Source organism: Mauremys mutica, chromosome 9 (assembly GCF_020497125.1).
Source record: "Mauremys mutica isolate MM-2020 ecotype Southern chromosome 9, ASM2049712v1, whole genome shotgun sequence".
Classification (NCBI taxonomy): Eukaryota; Metazoa; Chordata; order Testudines; family Geoemydidae; genus Mauremys; species Mauremys mutica.
In genome coordinates, this window is record NC_059080.1 from 9,690,608 (window position 1) to 9,708,757 (window position 18,150).

The 18,150-nt window shown below is 41.7% G+C and overlaps 1 protein-coding gene across 2 annotated transcripts in view; it reads left to right on the plus strand.

The window, feature by feature from the left end:
* The first annotated feature begins 244 nt into the window (after positions 1–244).
* AFF2 (AF4/FMR2 family member 2) overlaps positions 245–18,150 on the plus strand; it is a 492,794-nt gene continuing 474,888 nt past the window's right edge. For both annotated transcript variants that reach the window (XM_045031554.1, XM_045031555.1), the window contains exon 1: positions 245–667. In XM_045031554.1, coding sequence (XP_044887489.1) covers positions 665–667 — 3 coding nt within the window. In that variant the 5' untranslated portion in view covers positions 245–664. The remainder of the gene's footprint in view (positions 668–18,150) is intronic.

The window sequence follows — 18,150 nt, forward strand, 5'->3', positions numbered from 1 at the left end:
ATCTCATCAGCAACTACTCATTCAATACTATCTCCGGCTTTTTCTGTGAGGAAAAATGCCTGAAGTCTTCTGCATGGTTTTAGGTTTAGGCTCCTGTGATGAGATGAAAGGATTAAGGTTATCCTGGGAGGTCAATTAGGCTACCTGGTTGCACCTGGAGAGTGGCCAGGATTAGTTAAAGATGAAGCCCAGCTGGCTGATAACTTTAAAGAAAGGAATTGAGTGTCTGTAGAGTGGAGTGGGCTGGAGGAAACAACTCTGCAGTCATTCTTTAGAGCTAGAGAAACCAGGAGCTCCAAAGAGGAAACTCAATAGGCGAGTTGGCTCTGGGATCTTCTCCTACGTAGAGAAGGCTGGCAGGAGGCCAGGAGAGCTGCAGAGAAGCCATTAGGGATGGAGCAGGCTCAGTGGGGAGAAAACCCAATTCTGCCCTCCTGAGGCTTGACTTTTCACACCTTTTAAGTTCCCCTTGCTGTTCCTCCACTGAATGCCTCCCTTTTCTAAGGAATGTTGGGCTATTTGTTGGGCTCTTTCTCCACCTGAAAAGAGAAGGACTAAAATGTGACCTGGCTGGAGGCAGACTGCTCCAGGACCAGAACAATGCCAAGTGATGCTAGAGAGAAGAACATTGCTTTGCCATGTGCAGCCATGATGGGTTGCCCAGATGGTGAGTGCATCTTTCTGCAGCTGCCATATCTCTTTTGTTCTATGTTTCCTTCCTCTTTTCTGTGTCTGAGTGTCTCTCCCCTCCCCACATTTATGCAAACACAATTGTTATTTGGTGTGACCCCTGAGAGCCCTAGTTGTGCACTGGAACGCCATTGTGCCAGGTGCTGTAGAAACTCAGAACAAAAAGACTGTCCCAGCCCCAAAGAACTTACAATCTACGTAAAACACATGATTTCCCTCCCTGCTTTAGGCCCTGACTTAGCAGCCTGGTTCACACTGTGTTTTTCATCCATTTATTCTGGATCCCTTATTTCTTCTTTACACATCTAAGCTCTTCTCCCAGAGTGACTGAGTGTGCTCCTGCACCGTTCGCCCCATTGGCCAGTCTCTGTAATTTGACCGGTGAGCAGCCACAATTAACCCATCCCTTTGTGAGTTTCCATCCACGACCCTGGATATAAAAGCGTACAAGGGCTCTGACTACATTCCTGAACCTAAAGATGAGCTGAGGTCTCCTTGTGTCTATCCCTAGTACAAAAAGTTTATTTGACTCAATTAAACTGACTCCTTTTGAAATGTAAGAATCCTTGATGTCGGCCATGAGACAGTCTCTTCTCTTCTCTTAAAACCCACTCATTCAGAATGTACTGTGCAGAAGCCCTGTTAGAACAATTATATGCTTTCTAAGACGTTGTGACAAATACTGGGTACGATAACTGGTAACTCACAGGAAACATGAATGCCTCCTTTCCTGGTGGCTCTTGTATTCCTTCTAGTAGCTTTAAATTGGGATGGGTTTCTTCATTAAGCTCAGACCTGTAGGGATTTTTTCCATAGAAACTTGTAACCCCACCAAGAAAGAAATACCTGTGACTGCCATTTCCCTGCAGCAGCTTTCCTGTTATCCCTGAAGACATTCTTCCCCCAGCCTAAATCTTTCTAATGGCTCTTACTAACTCCTCCCTCCTTTGGCTAAATTCCTCTCTCTGGCCCCTGAACCAGATGTCTTCTGTTCCCTCTGCTCTAGCAGAGTCCATCCATCGGTATTCTGACATTCTCCAGTGATTCCCACTGACCCACACTCCCCATCCTATTCAGGGTATTCCTCTGTGAAATTCTTCACATCTCCCACCCCTCGTCGCAAGGATATTTTCTGTAAACCCTTAATTTAATCAGTTGCTACTTCCTAGGTGCTCTTCATGAGAAGATCTCTCAGCCCTTCACAAACACTAATGTATTAAGCCTCCCAACATCCCTGTGAGACAAGGAAGCATTTTAAAACAGGGCAGAGGGGGAAACGGAAGCCCAGAGTGGTTAAGTGATTTGGCTAAGATCAGAGTGAAATGATGGCAGAGGAGAGAATGGAGGAGAGGTCTCTGGACTACTAATCCCACATTTACACCAAGCCTCATCTTCCAAGAGTAGCAGCTGTTTCTATTATTAAAGGATTTTTTAAATTATCTAACGTTGAATGTAGCCCCACGGACTAAAATAGGACACAGCCTCTGTCGTAAGTGGACAATCTAAGTCAATTGCAAGAAGACAGAACACAGGGTGACTAGGCTTAAGGAGGAGGGACAACCTCTCCCAAGTCACGTGGTGAGGGAGGACATGAAGTCAATGGGCCTTCATGCAGACACAAGGGGCTGCCTGTGCAGAGGCCATTTCTGGATTGGGGCCTACTTTGGCACAGTGCACCCTTATTTCAAGGGTTAGATGTATGTGTAACTCTACTGCCATGACTTTTTGTTTGTTTGTTTTGCCAAGAGAGGACCAAGTTCTACCTGGCATGTGCCTTGCAGTGTTTGTGGGGTGGGGTGTAAGGATGTTTCCCTACTTTGTATGGTGTACATAAGGGCTGATCAGAATAGCAGCCCCTCTGCTTGGACGAATTGTAGGGCTGTTACTGAGACTGATTCCTGTGGGGGAGCTTGGTGTCCCAGAGGAGGTGGGGACTAGCACATAAACACTAACCCAGGAACCTATCCTTGCAACAAAGCCCGATGCCAGCTCTGTCCACATATCTATTCAAGTGACACCATCATAGGACCTAATCACATCAGCCACGCCATCAGGGGCTCGTTCACCTGCACATCTACCAACAAGATATATGCCATCATGGGCCAGCAATGCCCCTCTGCCATGTACATTGGCCAAACCAGACAGTCTCTACGCAAAAGAATAAATGGACACACATCTGACATCAAGAATCATAACATTAAAAAAACAGTGGGAGAACACTTCAACCTCTCTAACCACTCAGTGACAGACTTGAAGGTGGCAATTTTGCAACAACAAAACTTCAAACACAGACTCCAAAGAGAGACTGCTGAACTCGAATTAATATGCAAATTAGATACAATTAACTCAGGCTTAAACAGAGACTGGGAATGGTTGGGTCATTACACTAATTGAATCTATTTCCCTATGTTAACTTCTCCTCACACCTTCTATGAGTCATCTTAATTATCACTTCAAAAAGTTTTTTTTCTCCTGCTTATGATAGCTCATCTCAATTGATTAGACTCTTCCTGTTGGTATGCATACTTCCACCTTTTCATGTTCTCTGTATGTATAAATATCTCCTGTCTGTGTGTTCCATTCTATGCATCCGAAGAAGTGAGCTGTAGCTCACGAAAGCTCATGCTGAAATAAATGTGTTAGTCTCTAAGGTGCCACAAGTACTCCTGTTCTTTTTTTAGTGCAGGAGAGTAAACCACACCGCAACAAGCTTGTCTGTCCTAGAAAAAGACATTGTGTTCTAGTACATGTTACCTAACCTCATGTTAAATTCAGCTTGGCAGCCTGTGTAGACAGAGCATGGAGTATTTAAAACCCTGTCCGCTGGTTGTGACACACCCCAGGGTGATGCATTATTAACCATGACACTCCTTGTTTACACTGTTATTTCTTCAGTGGAGATTAGCCCTTACAGGGCTGCCGAAGTTTATGCGCTCCCTCGCTCACTGGGGATTCTGGGAGGTATTCCCACCCAAAGCAGGGCTGTGCCCAAATGACATAATCTAGCTTTTAGTGACTTTAAATGACCTTTTCATAAATATCCAATTAATATCATAATCATAAATATCCAATACTTTAATCAAAGTTAGGTTGGAATTTTCTTCCTTCTGTTCAGGCTCTTTTGTTTTCAACCTTTCAAATGTCCCTTGGGTTTTGGCCTTTCTGATGTTCTTTCCTTGGGTCTCTTGGAAATTCTTGACGTTGAATGACAGGTTCTTGTGACATACTCTGGGCAGCTTCTGCGTGGACAGGAGTCAATCAAACAAAGTAAGAGGCATGATTGAATTCAAATGCAGACATTCAAGAATTAGTCATGTAAAGTTCAATTCCTTCTTAGCAATTGCTAAACATTCTCTATGCTTATCAGTCTGTAAAATAAGTGACATTTTTTGTTCTTCCTGGAGAAGAAACATTTCTAATTAGATTAAATGTATCATCTATATACAAACTAAAATTAAATCTTGTTTTTGTTGTGCAATAAATATAAAAGAAAAGGGGTCTATTGATGTGACTGGTGGGTAAACACAGATATAGGCACCCAACTTCGAAAATTTCAATAAAGAATTTCCCCCTTGCTTTGGATATCACACTGAGATCTGGGGGAAAATAAAATAATAATAAAAAAGACCAGGATTGTTTCCCTCAGTGGCTATGGCCATATTTAGCATCCTCCTCTTCTCTTGGCTGCTGAATAAGGTTGTTATTATTGTGTTGTCCTCATTATCTTCCTATAGAACTTTAAATACATGAATTCTGCAATTCCTTTTTATAAAAACAGAATATTGAAGGAAATTCCATTTAAAGAGCTTGTACTCAGAATACATTCTTCCATAAATCCAGACAATTCCTCCAGTACTTTTTCCATTAGGGATTCCCAACAGTGGTACATTACTTACTGTCACCAGATTCTGCAGGGTTCATAACTTCTTTTCTGTCAGTATATTGCCTTATACCCTTTTTGGTGAGCTTGGTTAACTCTCCAGACTTTTCTTTATTGCTGCTTATTTTAGCATCAGATGGAGTTCTCTTACTGTCTCTGCTGTCCAGCACAGTTAATTTCTCAAACAAAGTCTCTACCCTCTCTTCAGCTGATAGATTTTTGCGGGAAGTCCATGTTGCTGTGAAGTGCTGATAGCCTTTCTCTCAAGGAGTCTTGTAGAATATTGTCCTGGACTGCTGTGTCTCTCTCTGCAAAGATGACACAGAAGCATTATGTTGTGGTCCAGGGGCCAATAATCTGGGGAAATCAAACATCCACTTTCCTCTGGTTTCTTTCCCCGTTTCAGGAATCAGAGTCTATTACCGGCTTCGCTTAATCCTTTCTGTTGTACGCTCTTCAGTCACATTGCAGGGTATTTTAGCTGTTTATAGCTGTTTGAGTGCAGCAGTGGAAAAAAGCTCCTCCTCCTCTGTCAGGGTTACCCATTCCACCACAGGTATGTACTAGTTCAGTCATTGAATTTAAGGAGAAGAGTGATGCATGTCATTACCAATTTCTCATTCCACCTGCTGTAGTATTAACTAGTAAAATTCCTGCCCACTAAGAACCTTTGAGAGACTGTGGTCCAGTGAACAGGGCCTAGGGAGAGCTATGGTCTCTTCTCAGCTCTGGCACTGACCTGCTGGGTTACCTTGGATAAATCATTTCAGCTCTCCACTCATAGAATATCAGGGTTGGCAGGGACTTCAGGAGGTCATCTAGTCCAACTCCCTGCTCAAAGCAGGACTAATCCCCAACTAAATCCCCAAATGGCTTCCTCAAGGATTGACCTGCTAACCCTAGGTTTAGCAGGCCAATGCTCAAGCCACTGAGCTATCCACTCCCCCACCTTGTCTTCTTTGGGATCAGAATTGTCTCTTACTATGTGTTTGTACAGCACCTAACACAATGAGATCCTGATCTGTAGGTACTACTGTACTATAAGTGCTCCCAACAAGGGCTAGAGAAGCCACTCCCATCCAATGGAGCACAAATGGAGGCCCTCCACTAGCAAAGAAAAAGTTTGCAGGAACATCTGAGAAATGTATATATGAATTACACAGTATATTTGCTATACAGTATTAGTGTGAACAGAATAATGTGATTCTGGGGCTAGGTGTGATGTGTGTGCTATACATCTGGGCTGATGTGTTAAATGGTGAGTGCTGGCCAGGGTGCTGAATGTGTGAACATAGTCTGTTACGTGAGCATGTGCCTATGAAGTACTGATGACCTTGATAGTCGTTTCTATTGAAAATGCAGTGGCATGATCATTGCGGGGAGGAGTATGACTTCATATTATGCAGTAACCATGATAGGGTATTCTGTGTATCCCAGCATCCTTGTACATGTCTTTTGGGCTGATCTATTAGGGTACTCATTGCAGCAATATGCCTGAGAGAAAGCCTAGCTATGCTTGCCTTCCCCACCTTCTGCAAAATTCTCAAAAGCTGCATGGTTCTAAAACATCAATAGCTCTCTGACAGTGGATCTTGTAACAGCATATTTTAAGGCACTAAGCAAGTGGCACTGAAAGATCATCTGTCGGTGAGTTGGGCTTTGGCCATCAATTTTCACTGACTGACAGGCTCTTCACCCTATGAGAGAAGAGAAACCCTGCCCCACTGCTGGCATTGGAAATATCTGCAATGCTAGCAGGAGATTTGGCAGAGAGTAGGGGACACGGGGGCGGTATTTCTGGATTGGCTGCCATCTTTACCTCAAAAAGTGAGTACCTAACATGTGTAGCCACCAATGCAGTGGGAAACTAGCTGGCATTTTGCCAGAAATGAACAAAAACTGAAGGGAAGGGAGACATGAGACCATTGCTTTGGTTTACAGAAGACTCTTTCCATGACACCCTATTTTCTTCAGTCTAAACAGACCCTTAGCAGGCAGGTTGGTATGTTCATCTGTGGAAATAGAGTTTCTCCCTCTGCATTTTTCCAGGAAGCAGCTGAATGTGGATTGATTGATAATTATTAGTCTTTGCTGTTGGGTTGCTTGTGTGCACTATAGCTGTGTTGTGACTGTTTAGTCATCATCCTTTTCCTACTAGCGTGTCACATTTGTTCTGGTTATTACAAAACGTGACTCCATGTCCGTAACTTGCTGAGAAACGGGAAATGCAATTGTTGGTAAGCCAAGCTTTCCTCAAAGCACAGTGAGCAAGTGTCTCTACGTGGGGCACTGAGTCCAAATTGCACTTACTTAGGGGCAGACCGTGTCCCTGGCTTCCACTCAGGGGGAGGAAAGGAGACCCTTTGACCCCTGCACGGGCCACCTGTAGCTTGGGTAGCAGCATGGAGGGAGGTTCTGTCTTTCCTGTGCAGGTGGGTGGGGAGTGTAAGGGAAGGAGTGGGGAGCAGACAGACCTGCGATTCACCCCAACTGGTGCAGCTGTGCCAGCATGAGTGGGGAAGGAAGCTGTGCCAGGAAAAGAGCTGGAGCAGCTTACTTGCTCCATGGAGCAAGGGAGGATATGGAGCTAATTATGAATGAATCGTGATTCAGTCCTTGGTCTGCTCCTGAGGCAGCCTAAGTATGAGCTAGCTGCCCCTTATTCAGGGTGGAGCCCCTTGGAAGGTCTGGGTACTCCCTGAAGTCGTCTCACCAAATATTCTTGTGGCTTCAACCAAGTCCTTATTAGCTCAACTATCCCTGATTCTTTTATTCTGAAAGGCATAGTTACTGCTCGGTGACTATCTCCAGTAGATTCTTATGCCATTAAGAATGTCTAATTATTTCATGGGCTAGACAACACGTATTTTTAAAATAGTAAAAAAAAATAAAATTCCTGTCTGCTCAAGATGTTTTTAGAAACTTTCTCCAGCCAACCATGGATTTGTTAGTATTGATTCTTGAGACGTTACCAATTTTACCTCCCTTTTTATGCCAAGTCATTGAATAGCCTTTTGAAACGATGGAATTTTATGTAAAAGAATACATCTTTGAGATTTTCTAGACATATTGAAAGCATGCAGCCTTTAGAGCTTCTGTGGTCTATGAAACCAGATCTATTCCAATTTTTTTATGGAATGCCATTGAAATCTCTGGTTACTCTTTGTTCAACTATCAGGTGACTATTTTGGATTAATATAAATCTGTAGCTAATCAGTGGCAGCTTAATGCACAAAGTCAATCCTCCTGTTAATTGATTAAATTGCTCTATCATTCTGTATGATTGGAGTGCAGTAATGTGGTAGGGCTTTGTAAGTGTCTAAGCACACAATATAACAAGAAATCAGCCTCTCTAAGTAAACTGGACTTATTGAGGGATCAATAAATCAGAATACAAGTCAGATATATATTGACCCATAACTTTGTAGTTAGACACACTATATAATTATATCGTTCATGCAAAGAGTTCAGAACAAATTTACCAGTATTGATGTATTAAGTCTCTCAACACCCTTGTAAGATGGGTATTTTTATATCTATCTTACAGAAGCATGCATTAAAATACAAAAAAGGTTGAATAACTTGCCTATGAGCATTGCAAATCAGCAGCAGGATGGGAAACTGAACCCAGGAGTCCTGACTTAACTGCCCCCCCCACACACACACTTTTTGGCTAATTATGTTAACCCTTAATTATAAGGCGCCAATATGAAAGCGCTGTGACTTCCTGCCGTCTAGCTGATAACTGTTGATTCTCAACAAGCTGAGTCAGCAAAGCTTTTGTTCCATGCTTTTTGTCATTTTATTTATGGTTCGGCTTATTTGTAAAAATGAGAAAATCAGAGTATTGGGATGGAAGGGAGGGGGAAGAGGGAATTACTCACAAGTCCCACAATAGATTTATTGCAGTCTAAAGAACTCCAGGGACAAAACCAGATAAATGCCTGATGATAGTCTAAAGGCAAAATCCAAACCATTCTTTGATTCACTAGGTTTCTTCTTTAGTAGTTAGAGAGCTCCTGACAAATAAGGCTTCTAAAAAAGGAGATAGTCCCAGTACTATAATGAGAACCGTACAGTTACCATGGAGATCAACACCTTCTGACAGTTGAACATGGCAATGTGTTCTGAAAATTGGAAAACTTATTTCCGTGTTAGCATATAGCAGCAGGCTCTCGTTTGGCCATTGAAGCAGTTCTCCCTTCTTGCCGGGGGTGGGGGGAAATAGTTATTAATGGGATGGGCACCATCTTCAATAGGTTTGTTTGTTTTGTTTTTTTAGGGAGACTCTACTTTCGAGGAGATTCTGCTTTGGATTTGGGGCCCAATTTTCAAAGGAGGCCTGAGGTCCATGTTCATTTGCATACATAGCTTTGCCCTCGTGTTGACTGCAATTGTGCATTTTAAGCACCAAGTGTGACATCCTGGCTTCACTGACTTCCTTGTTAAACTGTTGCTGGCTTCACAGGAGCCATAAAGGGCATCTCTGCAGAAAGTTTGACCCAGATAGCTTTCTTAATTTGTGCATTTGTTTTGTGGATTGTCACTTCATTGTTTAACATGCCGCCATGATAAGTAAATTGTTTGATGGCTTGAAGCATGGTATCTTCCAAGCTTATTGATGGATCTTGGTAAATTTTTTGCTAAGAAGCTGGCTGGTACATAGTCTCAGTTTTGGTTCAGCTGATGGTAAGGCAAAAATTATGAGCGCCCACAGCAAAGCAGTTTGTAAGATCTTGTGTTGCTTCAGCGTGTGCCACCAAGTCACAGTCATCGGTGTATAGAGCAGTTCCTGGATCAACACTTCTCTCGTCTACATGCAATATTAAAGTGATTGATTAAAGAGCTTGCCAGTGTGAAAATATAGACAGCATTGGAAAAAGTTATGGAGAGCGTCTTCTAGCATCATAGAGAAGAAAAGACCAAAAAGACCAGGAGCAAGGACGCATCCTTGCTTCATCCTATTTATAACTGGAAATGGGTTTTAGATCACCCTCAACATGTAAGATAATACATTATAGACTCTGAAGTGTTCAGATACTACAAGGAATACTATATAGTAGTGGGGACCATATAAGTACCATAGACACGTCTTGTCTTTTAGGTTGAGTGACAAGGTGTATGAGGTAATACCTCTTATTGGACCAACTTCTGTTGGTGAAAGAGACCAACAGCTTTTAGAGCTTCAGACCTGCAGACGAGGTCTGTAAGCTCCAAAACTTGTCTCATTCACCAACAGAAGTTGGTCCAATAAGAGAGATTACCTTATCCTCTCTCTCTCGTATCCTAGCACCAGTATGGCTATAACACTGCAAACAATTTTAGATTGTGTTGCTTTCTCCCGGTTCCCCCAACCTCACACTTACACTTACACTTACACTCACATTCACACTCACTCTTTCTAAAGTTTTAAGGCCTGTTTTTGTTTCTAGAGTCAATGGCTTCACCGCTTCGTTTGTTCTCAAAGTTCTAGCCCAACTGCAATGGTTAGGTTTCATTTATTCGAGTAAGGCCATTTTTTGCAGCCTTTTGTATTTGGAGGATGTTAGGGTTTTAAGAGAGATTGATAAATGCTTAGTGAAGCATGAATACTGAGGGCCCGAAAAGCAAATTATGTTTTAGATGATTTCATTTGTATTTGATTTGTGGATTTAAGGCACATGGGAAGCCATCTTAGAAGTTTGTTTTTTGTTTGTTTGTTTAAATTCCTGCTGTTAGATACAGTACAAATGCACAATAATAGACAGTTCCTATTCCAAAGAGTTTACAATCTAAATAGATAAGACCGACACATGGTAGGGAAAGGGGTAGACCACACAAGCAGAGTGACCAATGTGATGGCTCACAAAGCTCATGTTAGTTCCATAATTTTGGTTGTTCAAATCCTTTCAGTAGGTCTATGTTAGGAGGGTTGTGATGGGGTGTACAAACCCCGCACTGGGCCAGAAGGGATTAAAGGACAGGCCTGGGCCCAGATAGCTCTGCCCCTCCAGCCCTGCTGAGCATTCTCCAACTGGAGAAAGGTTTGAAAAGGGATCAACTCAGCTCAGAAGAAAGGAGGCTTGGGAGGAGGACAAACAGGGCATCTCACGTGCACGGTTCTGAGTCCAGGGGATGCTGGGAGGAGGTGGCCCCAGCCATTTTACTCCCTTCTCCATGTGCTGCTGTTCTTGCTTCAGCCTCCGGTTGGTGGTCCTGCAGGTTCTTCCTTCAAGCAGTGCAAGCTGAAGTGCTATATGCGTGTAGCTGAGATACAGTTGTATCCAGCACTGGCTTGCATGTGATGGTCAGTAAAAGTGAGCAAAATTGTCAACACGTGGTGGGTGTTTTATTCTTAATACATCCTTTTTGTCATTATTTGTGCTTGGCTTTTCTATAATAGACTGTTACTGGTTTATGGATTTAATAGCTGGGTCTCAGAGTCTGTCTATTTTGATTGCTTATACACCCTGGTTCCACAGCTGAGTGAAGTCTTGCTTTCCACAACATTTAAATTGGATTTGTATTTCCTAGCCTAATACTGTACTCTAGAAGTTTTCTTTAATCCTGGCTACTTTGGCTGGTTAAGGTCAGAAGGACTGTCGCCTGGAGTCATGCTAGTTGAAAAGCAGGCTGTGATAACTTCATTTGTAGTTTGGAGGATGCTTTCATTACCAAAAATCAGTCTAACTTCACGCTGTGCTAACTGATATAAGATACTATATCTCCAAACAGCCCCATGTCCCCACGTTTCTGAAATACAAGGAAATAGCACAAAAGACTCTGACATGGATCTCATTCAATTTATAAGACCAAAAGTAATTACTGTTAATAAGAATTATGTATGTAGCACTACCTGTGTTCTAGTGTTATACAGAGAGGTGGGAAGGCAAAGTCCTGTCGCAAAGATCTTACTCTAAGGCAGCAGTTCTCAAACTGTGGGTTAGGACCTCGTTTTAATGGGTTCACCGGGGTTGGTGTTAGTCTAGCTGGGGCTCAGGCCCAAAGCTGAAGCCTGAGCCCCACCACCAGGGGCCCAAGCCTGAGGGATTCAGCCCTGGGTGGTGGGGCTCAAGTTACTAATCCCCGTCTGGGGCTGAAGCCCTTTGGCTTTGCCACCACCCCTCGGCTCGGAGTGGCGGGGCTTGAGTGGGCTCAGGCTTCAGTTCTCCCTCTTGGGGTCATGTAGTAATTTTTGTTGTCAGAAGGGGGTCACAGTACGATACAGTTTGAGAACCCCGTCTAAGGGATAGATTCTGATGTTACAATCTAGCCACGAAAAAGGGGCAGCAAGGTGTTGTGCTATCAAGGGACCAACCTGGAAGGAAATGGAGAAGAAGCTCCACCCTCCTCCATCCTTCCTGCCCTTTCCTACCCATCTGCTTGAGGTGGGGATGTAGCTGCTTTGTAGTGTCTGCGTCCGCTCTTGTGTGCGGCGAATGGCACGGTGCACTGCTTCAGAGGTGCACAGGGGCGCCTTCTGACTCCTTACTACCTTATGCTGGTGCATAGGATCGGCCACAATTGGGCCCTAAAAGATAGCAGAGCATATCCCAAAGAAACACCATTTCCAAGGCCTTCACCAAAGTGCTGCTCCATACAGCATGAAGATTCCTTCTCTTCGGCATCTGCTTCTTGAGCTGTATGGAAAGTCGTCTTGGACAATTTCATAGAAAAATGGGAATCGAATTTTTCAGTTTTTAAGAAATCCCAGAAAACTTGTTGGCTTTCTGTTTGTGTTTTTTTTTCTCTAAAATTTTTGGGAAAAAAATTCCATTAAAAAAAATTCATTTCCAAAAAATAAGTCCATTTTTTGTCTAAAATATTTCTGGACTGAAAAAATTCAATCCATTGTAGTAATTTCACATGTTAAGGTTTTGACAGCCCTGGAGGGTTTTAACACTTCTGCCACATTAACATTGTCCTCACTAGTGCAAATCAGGAGTAAACCCAACGAAGTCGTCAACTCCGAGTTCTCAGGAGAAATGGACTCAGGATCTTTCTGACATGAAGTATTTTTAACTGTAGGCCATTTTGGAATGAATGAAGGAACACTTAACACCACATATCTTTTCAATAGCGGGAATGTGACATTCTTTTGATAGTTTTATGTGGTTTAAAATTTAGTGATGCACACCCTACTCAATCAGCTTTGTGTCTACTTGCTCAATTGGATGTCTGAACATCGTGTTTCTCACTGTACAACAGTAATGCCGTATTCCAGACTCCAGTGCACAGAGTGTACACTTTGTCTCACTATTGAGGTTGTAAAGTAGCAGTGAAAGTGGCAATGATACTCTTGTCATAAATGGACAGTGCTTTTGTACCCCAGGCAATGAAAACAGATACAAATTCCTATGCACATTCATGAAGGCTAATTTTTCTTCCCCTAGTGATTCAGAGTGCGCAGTCAATATGGAGACTTAGTTTCATACTAGCCAACAGAGGGAGAAATGTTTGTTTGAAATGCGTACTCAAGTTTGTGGTCAGCCAAACCTCATTCTTGAATGGATGTGTGGATGCTGAATGCAATGCAGAAAATGGGTTCTGTCTGTTGTGTATCTGTATGTATGTTGGGTTAAGAGTAAAAGCAGGTCTCTTACAATCTGCTCACTGGCAGTCAGAACAAACTCTGTTATTTGACAGTGGGGAAGAGACTCTGAGGCAAATCGCCATGCCCGGCAGTTTAAGGGCAGGATTGGCTTGTCCTTTTTGTTACTACTTTTCTATTTATATCATAATGTTGTTGTTGTTTCTTTCTCTTTTCAGAAGACGTGGGGGGAAACTCCCTAAATGAAAGATTTTGTTCCCGTTGGACCAGCAGGTTTACATTTTGAACCACAAAGAAGAAACTCATGTTCTTTCCCTTCCCTTTTCAGCTCCTTTTACACAACCATCTTCCTTTAATCACACACACACACACACACACACACACACACACACACACACACACACACACAAAACTCCACCTACTCTTGACTCGTAATGACCTTGGAGTCTCTGCTGTTTTTCATTCTAGTCTATAATTAATATGTGTCAGTGGCATCAGAAACACACACATACGAAGGTCAGAGACTAGCTATTACTTAGGATATACACACAATACAATAGCTAGTATATGGTAGCTTGAAAATTGTATATCTGTGTATACTCTAACGGGATAACTGATCTCGCTGTCTAGTTGCCAGGTACCATTTCAGATCATGGTTTTTCCACATTACAGTATTAGTTTTGATAACCATGCAGAGACAGATGGCGTTTTGTCCACTTTCCAAAGCAGAAGAATAATTTGCCGAGCTGTAGCTAGTGTAATGAGAAGCCATGTAAGTTGAAGATGAGGTAAAACTAAAGCATCTGTCAGTCGTTGTGTGCCAGCTTTGAGATGCCGCAGACAAACTAATATTTTTTGAAAAAGTTGAGACTATTATAGATCTGTGACAAAAAAATGATGGCATTTGCTAACAATGCCACAGCAGATGTCCTTGAGTCCAGGCTTGATTTTTACTACTGCTCTGCATCTTTGGAAGAGAGACCTGCTCTGCCCAGCTTGTATGGAGTGTGTTCATTATAACATTTTTTTTATTTTTATTTTTTTTAGGAAACAATGAGATTGAAAATTTGTAGCTAATCTGGTTTTGTCCCTCTTTATCATTCCTCCGTAGTTGTCATGGGGCAAGAGTTTATTCTTATTTGAATCCTTCCAGGCTTTTAAGATATCTGTATATTTCAAAGAGGGAGCTGTCTATTAAAACACTGCATGAAAAAATTGAGGTTACTTGCATTATTCCATATTACTCTTTCCAGCAGGGGTCATGGAAAATGTATAATTAGCTCTTACCTAGTCAAAGAAATATTGCTCTTCACCTTACTCCTATTCTTTCTCATCTTCTTTGTTCTCGCTCAACGTTTCAAAAGTTTCTCTTTAAGAGTAAGGTTCCTAAGAGGTATTCCTTGGGTTTCACATCCTACTTGACTCTTTCTCCTTGGTAATAGATGTTGTTACCATAATAAAAGCAATTGCTATGTAGGTCAGAAATTATTTAAGGCATGCACACCTCTCCTAACACATTTCTTTTATGGAGTATCCATAATGTTATGTAGCCCAATGCACATTCTGACCGCAACGTTGTTAAAAATATACTGCATCATTTGTGCTTGGGCTTACTGTGAAAAACGCATGTGATTAGTAGAACAAAGTGGGTACTGCGAAACTGCATTTGCAAAAACGGGATCAGATTCCGAACAGCTGTTTCCTTTTACCATGTTCCTGCTTCCTCCTCTTTATTTCCTGTAAAACTATGTTTTGTTGGCCATCAGAGTTTGGGGGCTATGAAACAGAGGTGTAGTATGTGCTCATCAAGTTGTCCTACTATGAAAGGGAGTAGCCATGTTGTGCTCTAGCTGAAGCTGTTAGGTGGGTTCCATGGGTAGCCAATAAGTAGCAAGAGTCTACATTGGAGGTATTGAAGATGAGGTAAACTGTAGAGAGGTCCACACTGAAAGGAAAGGACACAGTCTATTGGCTAGCTGGTGGTGAGAGACTGTTTCTGGTCCTTTTTGTCTACATGGAATCCAGGAGTAGGGAACAGTAAGATAACAAGCCATTTTGGCCGTAGGTTGGTACACACTCTCAACTGAGTGAGGGAGCAGTCCTTGATCTTGCCAATTTTTCAAAGTATTTCCCTCTGCCAAACAGCATCACGTTTGCTATATCCAGATTGAGACTAAGCCCCATGCGCTTTCATCCAGGTCCCTGTTTCTACCAGACATTGCAGAGCAAGGACATTGTGCCAGTAGTGAATGTGATTCAGTGATTTCCCCCCCACACACCCCTTTTGAAAGGGTATTTAAAACACTGTGTTACTAACTGAAATGCGCTCATTTCAGACACTCATCATTCTGTTTAACTCTAGTACCCTAATAAATAGAGGTCTGTGTTCAAAATCCCACAACCTCCCTTGGCACAGTTATATATAGCGCTGCTTATAAATTGCTAGTACATTGTGTGTTTTACATGCTCCATTGTTTTTATTGTGTTTTATTCTTTACAAGTATGAAACTCCATCACACATTTTTTGAGTGATAAACCATATTCCTTTGGAGGACTGTTTGGATAGTAAATATTAGTATACAAAAAACCCACTTGTGTGTGGGGAAAATAAACACATCTGAGCTAAAGAGAGGGAAAAATAGCAGCTAGCTTTTTATTACTGCAGCCATACAGAAAAATCCGGCTCATTTTTTATCCTTTGTTTTGCTTGAATGATCACTCATTCAGCTTATCATTTAAACGAGCATTGACTTTAGTGCTGTTTTGCCAGCCACTCCACACACAGTCTTCCCTTGATAAAAGTAACACTGATAGGATGCCGGGGACATTATCAAATCAGAAGTTTTTGTATGAAACAGTTTAAAATGTTGTTGCAAAATACAAGTTAGAAAACTTGTGCCCGAGTGGTAATTCTTGAGTCCCTGAGCGCTCTGTTCATTCTGTTTCATTTCGTCTGTGTGACATGGTTAAATACAAATAAATCTACTATTAGGTAATAGAATACAAGGATATGACATGTACACTCATGTACAATAATAATGGGCTTACCTTTGAGATTTCCACATTTTTAGGGCTGAGCTGTTGCTGTTTAATTACAGACCTACGTTGGGAAGCAACGCTGCTCAGTGGGAACGCTGGGTGTTCCTTGTTTCTGAGACACAGTCTCCTGGCCCTCCCCTGTATTCAGGGTGAATGTGGTTATTGTTGATTGTTCGAATTTTGGTGGCACCTAGGAAACCTGGTCATAGACCATGACCCCGTGGTGCTAGATTACTGTACAAATGCAGAACAAAAAGATGGTTCCCTGCCCCTAGAGTTTACAATCTACTTATAAGACAAGAGGCCACAGCTGGATACAGACAGACCAATGAGGGAGCACAAGGAAGCAATGAGACAACAGTGCTTGTTGTGATACTCCTTGGAAAACTAACTTAAAATATGTAGGGGTGATCAGTCACATTTTAAATTTAGTACCTGTAATGATGATCCAAGTTTGTAACGAGCTAATTTTTGTTCTGCATTATCATCCTTAAGAACTATTTTGCTTTAATGCTGAATATAATATGGCTACAATTTTGGTAGCCTGTAGATTAAATTTGTTAGAATAATATTATGATGAGCCGTTTGTACATGCTAGTAGAGATAATCCTTTTCTTGTACACTTTCTTATTGTCCTGCATGTTTTTCATTCTGTAATTTTACTGACCCCTGTTTGCTAATGATGGTACTTTTTATTAATGCCAGATAGAATAAATTGGTCTGTTAGGTTTAGAGCAAAGAAGTTAATGGTGTTTTCATCCTTAACTCTATGAATATTGTGAAATCACCATCCCCACATTTGAGTACAAAGCTACACAAATATATGTGCAACACTCACAAGTTGCACAAATTACAATGTTTTATTAGAAATCTTTCATGAATACTTTCCTTATCCACGCTACCATATGTCCTCTAAAAGCTTGGGCCTTTCAATCCGGGGATGTCCTTTGCTTACTCATGAGTATTCCTTTTTAAAATTTGATAGTTATATGCTCCATCCAGCTTCTCTTACTCACACAAGTAATCATATTAAAATTATTATGAACTCTTCCATGAGTGAAATGAGCAAGATTTAGCACTATCCCTTCGGTTACATTTGGACTAGATTCTCACCTTGGGTAACTCCATATATCTGTGGATGAAAAACACTATGTAAGAGCTAGGTGGTGGTAGTATTATTTCCGTCGGTGCTCCTTACCCAGCACGCTTTCTGCCATAGCCAAACATTGACTACAGCTGACATGCACTGTTCTTGAAGTATATATTGTTTGGCAATGGGGGAGCCATTTAAGAGGAAATAATGTTGTGGCTTAGATTGATCTGGAACAGTTATAACATCATGAAATAGAGAATCTCCAAATTCTGCAGTTGTTTGTTTTTCTGAGGACAGTTTTTTGCAGTAGAGAATCACTGGATCACAATGCCCTAGAAGTCTGGGGATGTTCAGGTGTGAACTGTTCAGTTCATTCCTGAATATTAAAAAAGCTCAGATGTTTATCTGAATCTGGCTTCAGAATCTCTGGTTTTTGTGGTCCTTGAATCTAAAGGAAGTTTTCTGAGTGTAGGAATCTGGAGGGGCAAAGGTGAGGGGGGGAATCTTTAGAATGCCCGGCTGCATACAAGCATCAATGTGCTAACAAAGGTTACTGGAGAGATTTTATAACAATATAAAACAGGAGCATCGGATACATTTTAAACATTTTTTAAGACTTACATGGGGTTGCATGAGATCAGGGCAGAATTTGGCTCTGTGTGTTTTCTAAATATAAACACACTTAAAAAAATTGCTGGGTGTTTTTGATGGAACACTGGAAGGTATCAGGATATCTGACTCTTGGGCCAAATCCTCAGCTGGTGTAAATTGTCATCACTCCTTTGAAGTTTATGGCGTGACACTGATTTATATTGACTGATATCTGATCCATACGTTACAATACTGTTGTTAAAAGTACTTTATTTTTTTCCAGCTGTGGATCGTGGCTTCTGTAACGAATGTAGCTGACTGAAAAGG